Source organism: Clarias gariepinus, chromosome 1, assembly GCF_024256425.1.
Source record: "Clarias gariepinus isolate MV-2021 ecotype Netherlands chromosome 1, CGAR_prim_01v2, whole genome shotgun sequence".
Lineage (NCBI taxonomy): Eukaryota > Metazoa > Chordata > Actinopteri > Siluriformes > Clariidae > Clarias > Clarias gariepinus.
Genome location: NC_071100.1, coordinates 2633051 through 2646859, shown reverse-complemented (window position 1 = coordinate 2646859; position 13809 = coordinate 2633051). Strand labels below are relative to the sequence as shown.

The 13809-nt window shown below is 36.6% G+C and overlaps 1 protein-coding gene across 1 annotated transcript in view; it reads right to left on the bottom strand.

Moving 5' to 3' along the window:
* The window catches only part of LOC128526153 (corticotropin-releasing factor receptor 2), a 64250-nt gene that overhangs the window by 25515 nt on the left and 24926 nt on the right, over positions 1 to 13809 (bottom strand). Inside the window, exons 3-6 of the mRNA XM_053497751.1 lie at positions 12988 to 13073; positions 11159 to 11265; positions 10762 to 10879; positions 8717 to 8870 (exon numbers count right to left, since the gene is read on the bottom strand). Of these exons, the coding sequence (XP_053353726.1) occupies positions 8717 to 8870; positions 10762 to 10879; positions 11159 to 11265; positions 12988 to 13073 (465 nt within the window). The remainder of the gene's footprint in view (positions 1 to 8716; positions 8871 to 10761; positions 10880 to 11158; positions 11266 to 12987; positions 13074 to 13809) is intronic.

Below are 13809 nucleotides of genomic sequence, written 5' to 3'. Positions count from 1 at the left end.
GATAAGATAAACATTAACATGTGCTAGATAGTCTAAGGCCTTCTCAAGCCGTACAGCTAACCCATCTACTCTGCGACCTATTATGCATCAAACTAAGATTACCATGGGGACAAAAAGTAATTCCATCAAGTTAGCATTTTTAAATATTCGCTCGCTAAAATTTTTTTCTAATTTTTAATCAGTGACTTGATCACCACAAACAAAATGGATTTTATGTTTTAAAATGAAACTTTGTTAGAAGATAGCTGCAGTGAAACAGTCCTTAATGAAACAGCCCCTCCTAACTTTACTCTCATGAGTATCTGCAGAATTGTTAGGAGAGGTGGTTTATTTAAAGATGGTTATCCAAGCAAGTGTCATTTGGTCAGTATTTGTCTTATGAATATCTAGGGATTTTGCTAAAAGGTGCTCCACGTATTCTGTTCATCATTATTTACAGACCTCCAAAATACTCTCCAGACTTTATTGAAAAGTTCACCGAACTGCTTTTAATGATTTCCTCAGAGTTTGACTGTTTTGCTATAACATGGGCCTTTAATATTCATATTGATAATGCAGAAATCAATACTACAAAAGAAATGATAAGTGAGAAAATGAAATGATAAAGACATGATACTCTCTGAAAACCGCAATTGTAAAGCCACTTCTGAAAAAGAGCAATCTTGATGATGCGGTATTGAATAAATAAAGACCAATATCAAACCTTCCTTTTATAGGCAAGAATTTTGAAAAGGTTATTTTTAATCAGCTGAACAACCACTTAAACTCAAATGGATACCTGGACAGTTTTCAATCTGGCTTCCGAGCGCATCACAGTACAGAGACAGTGCTCATAAAGATAGTACAGTAAATGATATTTGTTTAAATTCTGATCCTTGCAAAATATCAGTGCTGGTACTGCTAGATCTTAGTGCTGCGTTTGACCCTGTCGATCATAACATACTAATAGAAAGACTATAAAACTTGGTCGGGCTTTCTGGGATGGTCTAAGGAGTTTAAAAAAAATGGTTCAGGTCATACTTAGAAGGGAGAGGTTATTATGTGAGTATAGCAGAGCATAAGTCTAAGTGGACGTCCATGACATGCAGAGTCCCACAAGGCTCAATTCTTGCACCACTCCTGTTTAGCCTGTATATGCTCCCACTAAGTCAGATAATGAGAAAAAAACAAATTGCCTATCACAGCTATGCTGATGATACCCAGATTTACCTAGCCTTATCTCCAAATGACTAATATACATTTATACACTTTTATTTATAATGCACTTTATATTTAAAACAAATCTCAAAGTGCTACAAAATTAATTCGATCCGGAAGCTCTGATGAAAAGTTTTAAGACCAGACTTAAAAGCATCAACAGTCTGTGGCGTCCTCAGATACTCAGGGAGAGCATTCCACAGTCTGAGTGCAGCTGAACAAAAAGCTCGATCTCCCATGGTATGAAGTTTAGTCTTAGGAGTTTTCAAAAGATGTACTGATGCAGAGCGGAGGTTGCGTGTGGACGTATGTAAAAAAAAAGTTATTTGAGGTAGGGAGGGGCATCCCCATAAACTACATGCCCCATTGACTCCCTCTGCCAATCCATTGATGAAATTAACAGTTAGATGTGCCAAACTGTTCTTCAGTTAAACAAGGAGAAAACTGAGGTCATTGCATTTGGAAATAAACATGAAGCTTTGAAGGTGAATGCATACCTTAACTCTAGGGATCAAACAACTAAAAATCAAGTCAAGAAACTTGGAGTGATTCTGGAGACCTTAGTTTCTGTAAGTAAATCAGCATACTATCATCTCAAAAACATTGCAAGAATTAGATGTTTTGTTTCCAATCAAGACTTGGAGAAACTTGTCCATGCCTGTATCACCAGCAGGGTGGATTATTGTAATAGTCTCCTCACCGGCCTTCCCAATTTAGAGCGCTGCTTCCAGAACTCTGACTAGAACCAGAAAATCTGAACATATCAAACCAGTCCTCAGGTCCTTACACTGGCTTCCTGTAACATTTGTGATATATTTTAAAGTACTTTACTTTACTTGTTTATAAATCACTCAATGGCCTAGGACCTAAATACATTACAGATATGCTCACTGAATACAAACCTAACAGACCACTCAGATCATTAGGATCGAGTCAGTTAGAAATACAGAGGGTTCACACAAAACAAGGGGAGTCCACGTTTAGACTGAAGAGATCAGAAGAGATCGGATGTGCTAAAACATTAGTCACATTTAAATCTAGACTTAAAACTCATCTATTTAGCTTTGCATTTTTTAATGAGCACTGTGCTACGTCCAAACTGACTGCATTATTTTATGTTTATCTTATATTATTTAAATTTTAAATTAAATTTTAAATAGTTTTAAAACCGTCATTGCAAACTGAATCTTTTTAAATGTAAAAATTTTAATCAAATTTATAAAAAATTATTTATATATAAAAATAACTTAAAAAAAAACTTTTATTGCTATTATTTTCTATTTCTTATTATGATTTTTTTTCTCTTTTATGTAAAGCACTTTGAATTATCATTGTGTATGAAATGTGCTATATAAATAAACTTGCCTTGCCTTGCCTTGCCCTTAGATGGGGTTAGCTAAAGGGGTATTAAACAGTAGTTTAGTTTAGCACTGAGCGAACCAGCAAGACATATGCAGGGTTAGGCCTTGTTCACACGGGCGTTAAAATCAAGCGTTTTTTTTCCCGTTTTTTTAGCGTCCGGTGAGCGCGGATCAAGCGCAGAGTGTTTTCTACACATAGGAGTCAATGAGAGTTCTTACATGGCTTTGGTGACGTGCCTTTGTCCGGCTGCGAGTTTATACGGCATTAAAAAAACGTTGCATGCAGCTTTTTCTTGGCGTTTAAAACCCAACGAACGCAAGGAAACCGCTTCTAGTTCATTTTCTGCGCTTTCATTTTATGCTTCAGAGGACCGGATATATCCCATGATCCTACATGCTATACATAGGGAAATGCGGAAAAGGGCAAAATAAAATAAAATAATTGTTAAAAAACATACGTGGAAATTTTCGCATGTTTTTTAAAATCACAAAAAAACCTTCCTTTAATTCGACGTTGTGCAGTCAGAGAGTGAACCCGGTAGCGACGGGCTTTCATATCCAGTCAATCAAGCGCCACTACAAAACGCAACGTAAACTTCTAGGACGTTCAGAGCACGTTCGTTTATCCAAAAACTTAACGCCCGTGTGAACAAGGCCTTAAAGAGTATTAAAAGTTCATTAATTTTTTGTTTAACCCTGAACACTGGATTAGGTTTAAAAAAGTTTTTACTTCCGCAGAGACAGCTGCTGTCCTATGTTCCTCCTAAGGTTTTTTTTTTTAAATTTTTTTTTACTGAGTTTAATTTTAAATAATCCGCTGAGTTTGTAACTGCAGTGTTCTGGATGTGAGTTTAACGCTGCATTGCTTTCTGACACCTTTTGGCTTAACATGCTGCGTCTTTAAATTTAACTTGTGATTATTTATACAGGGAAACTAAAAATGGTATTTAATGTAATTTAGGAATTTCGTTTGTAATATATAAACAATATAGTTAACCTAATCATAATGTATTACATGAAATATTTTTTAATAATCATTATGTAATTCTTAGTATTTATATATATATATATATATATATATATACTGTATATATATAATTGTATTTTTCAGTAATACAAGTCTGTACTTTGCTTTCTCAGCTTCTGTATTTGGTCTTGTTCACAGCGTTGGTGTTTTAGCTCTAAGACGTTGCAGAGCTCACAGCGTGCTGCTTGTTTTTGTTTTTTGTTTACTCGGCTGCTGAATGCTTTATTCATGGTTTGGTGACTAGCGGCAGGGATTACTGTAATTCTCTCCAGGAGCCGTAAATGCCGGTTACGTCTGCCAGACCACAAAGACCGTTTCGTTTTTATGCAAAACCAATGAGAAAAAAAATGCTATGATGTGGAAGAAAAAGCAAAGAAGGCAGGGGTAATTCCTCCAGGTGATTAACTTCGGCTTCACACCGGGCTCTGTGACCTTTAACCTTGAAAAACCACAAACGTTACACTTACTCGCTTTCTCTCTTTTCTCTTTGCTTTCTTACAACCTTAAGTATCAAAGCTTCATGTTCTACAGCTTCATAATCCTCAAAAAAACAACAGAAAAACAGAGCGAAGAAACTGCCCAGCGCCGCCCCCTTTCACTTCACATTTACTTAATCCTTTAGTAATATAAACTCCACAAACTCAAACTTTTAGCTTTGGTTTATCACCGGCTTTCAAACAGTCAAATCCAGAAGTATTGACCCCCATTTAGTAAGATGAGCGAATCCACTTCTCCGTCACTATTTAACATTTTTATATAACATTCAGCAGCAGCATTGAGATAAAATGTAAACAGAATCCACTATATCAAGCCACATTGTTCAACTCAGATTTTTTTTGGTTTAGATCAGCATTTGCACATCCTGACAGTTCACGTTCATAATTACGAGTGACTTTTATCTGACTCTGATGTGGATGCATCTGTCCTCTGAAATAGCACACGTGTGTGCATCGATGCATCTTTACTTTCACCATCTGGGTTAAAACACATCATGAGTTCATGCGACTGCTCATTTATTTCAAATAACGAAAAAACATCTGCTTGGGGTTTTGTTCTAGAGGACAGCGAGCATTTAGTCGGCTGTGTTTGTTGAGGTCCAGAGGAATGAGGAAAGACAGATGCCTCACTGCTGTTTGAGCACTGTTATAAAATCCCCAAAGTGTCGGCTCTGACCAATAATGTCAACCACCTATGCATGCATTCTCATTCAGGTCACATTACCGCATAGCAGATATGTATCCAATCTAGGACCATGTGTTACTCAGTCTAATGGACCAAATCAGTCTAATGGACCAAATCCACTAAGGCAAGCCACATTTCAATTCAGATTTTTTTGTTTAGATCAGATTTTCATTGTCTTACCTGAAAAACATTAGATTTATGCAACCACAGAGCTTTAAAATCATACAAGGGGAAAAAATAGAATTGAGGCACTTCAGACTGGTAATGTGAAGACTTGCTCAGCATGAAATTCCACAAAACTACAGTGCAACCTCTACACATTCCCATGAAATGCCACTACATCACTTATCTTAGTGTCAAAATGTTAATTTTAGCTTGTTATTGAACCCCGTAATTTAGATGATTAAACCTCCCTGTGTCTCTCACCGGCAGAAATCATCCATGACAACGATGATGATACTATTTTCAATAAATCAGGGATAAATCATACAATTTCAGGGTGATTAAATTTTATTGCGCAAACAAACCACACAGAATCAAATTACACTGAATATAACGGATGACTTGATGCCCCAAGCTTAAAACAATATCACCTTGGTCAATAAAAATAAATAAAAAATCCAGTACATCATGAAAATGATAAAGGTAAATGAGATGGCTAAACACTGAACATGCAAAGAAATCAGAATCTCATGTCTCAAACACCAACACCAGCTCTGCTCTAAAATTCCCAATGATAGCAACGGCTTGGTGGAAATGTCATAAAGCTATAAATTCACCTCTCCAGCTAGTGCACACACTCCCATATGGCGCAATCCTGACTGTCAAACATCTCCATATGGCAAAAGAAGCCATTGCTCACCTTGAGGACATCAAAACAATACCTTTACATCATCTTCATATCTCGAGAAGAAGCAAGGACTAAAAGATAAATGTCTCTTAGAAGTTCTGCCACTCAGATCCATCATGTGCTCTAAAACTGATCCCTCCTTCTGGGTATCTCCAAATCCAATACATATACATCCAAATTCAACACTACAACTACAGTATTATAACCATGTACAAAATGGTACGTCACACAAGTCTGCACCTGATACAACACAACATAACACACAGCACTCATTACAGATGTCGTAGGCTGTATAAAATGGGCTACAGGGAATCAAACATCTGTATGCAGTGCACAGAACAACACACACCAGATGATTATGTCCTGCTATATGGGACAGCACACTGCTCAAACACTTCTGGAGACATATCACTAAAGGAAATAACTCAATCTGTAAATCATGCCTCTCCGCTGTCCTCTTCAATCTGCAAACTCTGCAATACATCAGGGATCGACACCACAAAGAGACAAAACACAATGAAGACAATGGAAATACATTCTGCCTTTATTTAAGTCTAATCTAGCACCACTTATCACCTACAAACACCAGGGACGCACTTTAGAAGAGCTAACGCTGCAGTTACTGCACACAACGCTAAGCTAGTCTTATACATGTTAATGATCTCCACTGAGATTCCAACTAGTACTCACCGTCCTTATGAGCACCATGTCCACAGCTCGTCTCCTGTCTTATCTATTCATCTATTCATCTATCTGTCACATTCCACACTCATCACTCACACATGTTAACCCTTAAAAAACATAGTACAACAAAAATATGAATGAAATCAAATAAAACCAAAAAAAAAAAAAACTCTTAATAATCTACCAGAAAAAGGGGAACTGGTGGCCAGCAAAAATAAGAACTTAAGATTAAACAAATTTATCTTAATAATTAACCCCTAGCCTTAAGATTTATTGATAAATAAATTTGAAACAGAAACACACTGCTGAAATTTTCACTTGCAGCCATTGATGCTATCCCATACCATCATAACCGGTCGAGCCGAATCTTAAATAGCTGTTGGATACTGGGATTTGCAACACAGCTGGGATTTGCATACTGGGATTTGCATCACAGCTAATCCCAGTAGATTGGTCCACCATATCTACTCTGGAGATCGATCGATCTATCCATCTATCCATCTATCTATCTATCTATCTATCTGTCAGTGGATCAACAAATGAGTAACAACTCACTCAACACACACAAACAGATCAATGCAAACACATTTAATGTGATACTTCACTAACACTTTGTATTATACTGTATTATAAATACAGAAGAAGATATTTTAACACTACATAAAAGAGGGGGCAGAATAACGGCTTGAATGGAAAAGACTCTAGGAGGCACCACGAACATCATTTACATTTAAATTCTTCTGTGTGTAAGTCTTTGTGTGTGTGTGTGTATGTAGGTGTCACCTGATTCATTTCACACTACAGGGTTCAAATCCGCAAATTGAGACAGCTGTCACAAAACATTGATTTTTTTTTTCTCCTTGAAAATCGATGTGTTGATTTTTGTGTCGCCGAAAAAGAAAGAGAAGAAAAGACTTGATTCTCTCTGGTCAGGATTTCAGGTTAGAGCTACTAGTTTGGGTTAAAGGACGCATAAGATGCTGTTCTTTCAAAAGGAAAAAGAAAACACCCCATAGCATGGGGGGGAAAATCGTCCAATACATGTTCATATCGTCCTTTTGTAAACCTCTGGTCTGATGTTCCTGTAGAATGATTTAAAAGCTTTTCCAAGGCAGAGCTGTTCACTATCGATCTGCTCAAATGCAGGAGATTAAATGCTCTCTTCATGACTTTATAATCAACATTACCATTAGCATTATTTGTTTCAGATGTTACACTTGCCTTCCAGTCTTCATCATGCGTGGTGTTTTTGTGTCCCATGCCTAATAACTTTATTCAGCTGACACACGTAAAGTCAAACACATACTCATAGATTTTATTTCAGATAGATAGATAGATAGATAGATGTTGAATCAGCTCGTCAGGGCTTTGAGCCCCAGCTCTGCCACTGTTGAGCCCTTGAGCAAAGTCCTTAACCCTATCTGCTCCAGGGCGTGCTGTATCCTGGCTGACCCTGAACTCTGACCCCAAATTCCTTACTGGGGTATGTAAAAAAAAAAAATAATAATTCACTGTGCCTCAAAGGTACATGAGACAAATAATTGAATTTTAATTACCACTGCGCTCACTAAACGAGAGACTGGTTTTTATTTTAGGCGTCCTTTGGAGACAACAAGCAACACCACGAGCAAATCAAGTGTAATTAAGTCACCAGGTGTGATATCAGTAATTGCTTTTCACTCCCTAAGGATGTGTCTCATTTACAATCCAGCCACAGACTCCAGGGAATCACCAACCCACACACATGTTAATAACTAATCAAATAAATAAAACATTTCCAAACCGGAACCTGTCCATATTTATTCATCACAAATCTGAGAAATGAATCAGTTTTAACGCTGGGAATTTCATTTAAATACCTCATATGTAGTAAAAATTACCTGAGTAAGTTTAAATAAATGGCTTTACAACAAATAAATAAATAAATAAATAAATAAGCATTTAAATTATAATGTTTAAATAAATAAAATACATACGTTTTAACAATTAAGTAAAACTTATAATTATTGTATCTTTAAATGATAATGAAAAATATTTTACAGTAGAACTGAATAAATTAAATTAAGTTTAAATAAATAAGATACATTGGTTATAATAAATTAATTATTATGAATAATTATTCCACCTTCAATTTAAATTGTAAAATGTTTAGCAGTAATACTAAATATAAAAAAGCAACAACGTTCATAATCTTGGAATCTACTGGAAGACTGTAAACCAAAAAGTGTGTGAATGTACATGTGAGTGCGTGTAACATTCTAAAAAATAACTAACTAAATAAATAAAAAGACGGAATCTTTAACCGACCCATGCTTAGTGTACACACATCTCTCCGAGTATAATGGATGTTATAACCATAAGTATTGTTCAGTCCATGATCCTAAAACCATAGCAACGGATGGGAACTGTACTCACACCAGCCGATGAAGAGGAAAACCCACTTCCGAAGTTTGTCGGTGGAGTAGGTCATGACGATGGCTGTGTGAAGATAGCAGCCCTCCACAAACATCCAGAAGAAGTTCGTCACCACGAAATAATTATAGACGGTAGTTATGAGGCGACACCACGGCTAGGGGACACGAGGGAAGAGAGAGGGAGTAATAAAGAGTTACTCTGATGTGAGTGTGACATCTGCACACGTGATTGCTTTCCTGGAACAGCACAACACAATAGTGTTTTACTGCTGTGCTCTTAAGTATCTTTTTCTGTTTTTTGTGTCACATCTGTAATAAGTGAGTCTAAGGCTTTTTACTCACTCACTTATCTTCTATACCGCTTATCCCAGGAGACTTATGGCATGAGGCAGGGTACACCCTGGACAGGGTGCCAATCCATCGCGGGGCACACACACACACATACACACACTACGGGCAATTTGGGAATGCCATTAAGCCAAACCTACATATCTTTGGACTGTGGGAGGAAACCGGAGTACCCGGAGGAAACCCACCAAGCATACGAAGAACATGCAAACTCCATGCACACAGAGGTGGGAATCGAGCCTGGGTGGGAATCAAACTCGGACCCTGAAGGTGCAAGGCGACAGTGCTAACCACTACATCACCGTGCCACCCTGATAACTTTTTAATGATTTAATTAAAAAATTCTAAAGTAATTAAAGTTAACTAAAATGTAATTATTTAAATAAAAATAAGTATACATCATTCCAACATTGAGCTACATTTCTAAATTTGCAGGGAAGTGAGTAAACAGTTTTAGCAGCAAATATATATATATATATATATATATATATATATATATATAATTATTATTATTATTATTATTTGTGGCCAGGTATGTAATATAAATTATATAATTATTATAAATATATATAATTATTTATTTACAAAATTGTTATAGATAATTGAGTAAAATATCTAAACCACAAAAATGTTTGCAATTTTAATCTGGAAAAAATTTCAAATAAAATAAATTAAATAAGAATAAGAATAAGAAGAGTTAATTTAATCATTGTAATAAAAAAAAAGTTAATATTTACTATTTCATTCATTTCGTTAAAAGGGTTTCAAATACATGGCTTTCTTCATTTTATTTTACTTTTCTTTCTTTACTAAATTTGTCTCAGAATTGCATTTTTCTTCTAAAAAGATGGGGAAAGGAAACAAATAATAAATAATAAATTCCTGCCTGTGTAAACTCCATTAGCAGCGTTTTTCTTTCTCGCACAGAGACATTGTGGCTTTCTGAAAAGAACACGACGTCTCCACTCGACCATGAACCTGACTCCCGAGACACGGCTGTAATGTACAGTTTGCATAATTATGCTAATTTCAGAACTACAGTGTACCAGGATGGGTTTTGCTGACTATAATCCCTATTAATGTGATAAACTGCGCAGGTGTGGTTTAGTGGTGGCTCAGTCAGTTAAGGCTGTGTGACTGATCGGAAGGTCGGCCCCTTGAGCACGGTCCCTAACCCCTAGTCTTCTCCAGGGGGCGCTGTATCCTAGCTCTGGCCTCAACTTCCTAACTGGGATATACTGTACGAGAAATAAAAAAATCATTGCACTTGTGCTGGAAGCTACTTGTGACAACTAATTATTCCTATTCAGAGTTTCTGTTCAGCAGGAGAGCCGAAACACTCCGCCAGGGTCACAGGAGAACTCTTGTATGCTGAAGCTTTCACTACTTAAAAGGTTTTATTTTAATAGAGTGTTAATAGAATTATATGGCATGCAGCGCGATAAGGGCGTGTGTGTACTCGTGTACTAATATGCATTCACACATACAGCTGCTTTTACTAAGGGCTTCTAATAAGAAGCAGAGAATAAAAGGAAGATGGAATTGAAAAACCTCCTAAAATGGCCCTGTGATGGTTGCCATGGTTACATCTCAACTCTAAACTAATCGACAAACTTTCTCATTTTAAGGTGTCGAAACATTTTCCTGTAGTAGTGCAACATTTATTAACTAAACATAAACACACACACACACACACACCTCGTTCCTTTCGTGGATGTTGTGGTCGATGAGCTGTAGCAGAAGCCACATGATGTTCCTCAGGATGAAGGTGGTTATTAAATTCCAGTGAATTACGTTCCGCAAACACCGAATGCTCCTGAGGCCGACAAAACACAAACACACACACACACACACACACACACAATGTTTGTATAAAGGCCATGCCTCCTTTGCCGGCTTTAGTATCAGAGGCAAAAGTTCCATCAGTTCATACATAAGGAAAGTTACTGGTGTTCAGAGTCAGGTTCCACGCAGCTATTTAACACACTTTTAATTCACTATTTATATCTGAGAAATGATTACATTAATGTCAGTGCTCATGCTAAAAGAACCGAGCAGGTATGTGTGTGTGTGTGTGTGTAAGTGATGAATGTACCTCAAGCACAGGAAGAGAAGGAAGGCGATGACAAGAGCTCCTACAGATATGCAGTGTCCCAGGTAGTTGATGATGAGCGCTATCTTGTAATGCACGGGGTATTTTCTCTGGAAAAGCATCACAGGAAGGTCGCTACTCAAAAGGGCATTTTACTGCGACTGCAGCCACCATAATGAAGCAGCTCATTACTCCACACAGCAGTCAATCAATAACGGTATCTTTCCTACATTCTCAAAGCTAATCATGAAGCACTATGGTGTTGCGGTCAGAGATCATCAGGAAGCTCGGTGGCTTATGTTGTTTTATTTAACACTCCCATCCTTAGCATGCAAATTCCAGAATTATCATACAAAATATATATTTAATATAAACATAATCAATTATATGTACAACCCAAAAAATGAAAGAAAAAAGATTTTAAACATTTTAATTATTATTATTATTTTAGTTCCTGATAAATCACTTTAAATCATTATGTGTATGAAGCACTTTGTAAGTAAATACCGTATATACTGTAGAACTTTGTAGTAGTTAACAGAGTTGTTGGTGATTCCATCATAAATGTACATGCATTGTAACATTCGTGACATTCGTAACATTAGTGTCTTTTTGTTTTGTTTAGTTTTTTTCATTTTTCGACATTCATATCCTTAATAATTGCGTCTTACGATTGTCATTTATTAACCATTTAAATAAAAATTCTACATTTTATAAAACCACTGACTCACTCATCATTGTTGTCTATACCTCTTATACCTGGAGGAAATCCACCAAGCACGGGGAGAACATGCAAACTCTATGCACACAGAGACAGGAATCGAGCCTGGTTAGGAATCGAACCCGGACCCTGGAGGTACAAGCCGACATGGCTAACCACTACACCACCGTGCCGCCATTTTATAAAATCAAATATGTAAATATTGTTTATACATCACTAAGCAAAATATCTTAAGAACAGACAAGCATTTAAAACAAAAAGTAAAAACCTAAATAATATGATTTTGAATTATGTCTAAAAGTTTTAATCAATAGTTAAAATTGACAGATCACTTGTGGCTTCTTTCATTTTATTTGGCATTCCCCTTCATAATGTGCAGGTTCCAAAATTATCATTTTAAATAATATTTTTTATGTCTAAGGCGGCAGGGTGGCTTAATAGTTAGCAGTGTTGCCTTGCACCTTCAGGGTCCAAGTTTGATTCCTGTCTCTGTGTGCATGGAGTTTGCATGTTCTCCCCATGCTTGGTGCGTTTCCCCTTGTACTCCGGTTTCCTCCCAAAGACCTGCACATTAGGCTAATTGGCGTTCAAAAATTGCCAAAGTGTGTGAATGTGGGTCCTGAGATAAGTTCCACCCCGCACGACCCTGAATACAGTTTTAAGCGGTGTGGACGACGTTGAATGAATAATTGTGTTCAAAGCGAAAAAACATTTTAAGCTGGAAAATTTTTGAAAATGTTAAAATAATAATAATAATAATAATAATAATAATAATACAAAGGTACTTCGTAGGTAAATGTGTAAAAGTTGTATAAACATTTCTTGGGAGATTCATAGGATAGATTACAATAATTGAATCGCAACATTTCGTAGTTAATGTAAATCATTGTAAAGGAATTTCAATTCAAGATGATTCAGTATGCTCTAATGAACACTTCTGAAATGTGATGAAATTAATGATCGAGGTTTCTGCTTAAAACAATTATTTCTCATTCACATATTTATTTTTCCAAAGCCTTATAAAGAAAACGCACTCTCCCTAATAAGTGCTCAGGCAGATAGAAAAACAGAAAAAGTTCAGTCAAGTTCAGACAGATGAATCATCACTCACCTTTTCCTCTAAAATGGGCTCGCAGCTGGAGTAGTTGATCTTGAAAGCCCATGTGCCGTTCTCCAGGCATTCTCTATATGCACTCCCTGCAGTGCCGGAGAGGGAAAGACACACAAATCGGCAGGTCATGTTTATTCAAGTCGAGAGGGAAAAAAAAAACACATTCATCCAATAATTATTTTTCAAAAAAGCCACACGAAAGAGGAAAGCAAAAAACACAATAGGATGAAGTGCATTTCTGAGAACTGTGTTTATTTCATCAAGCTGTAAACAGGAATCTGTGGAAGTACAGCAATACTGGGTTAATTTTTTATCTGGGTTATTTAATACAAAGATAGATTTGTACAAAGATAGACCAAGCTGAGCACTTGGTCTGATTATCCTTCACACCATGCGCATGCTCTCTTTACAGGAGAACACTGCCAGATTAATACAAACATCTTTATTTCATTACATTTGTATTACCCTTGTCAAACCCTTGATTTACATAAAATAAGACTAGTGAGTCTAGAAGCCACTTTGTTTCATCAAACCTGAGATTAATGTGCTCGTGTTCACACAGTAATACACATTTATTTTTTCTTCTTATTCAGATATCATGTTAGTCTTTTTAAATCTGGTAACTCCAGTGGTGTGAACAATGCCCAGGTAGGTTTATTAACTTTAAAATGGAGAGATCAGGCATGAAGTGCAGAAGAACCACATGATCTTCACCAACCCCATGATCTGAATGTTTCTGAAGTTTGTGGTGAATAGCATGTCTCCCACAACACCACCAGAACTATCAACACTATCATCACAATCACCACCATCAATACCACT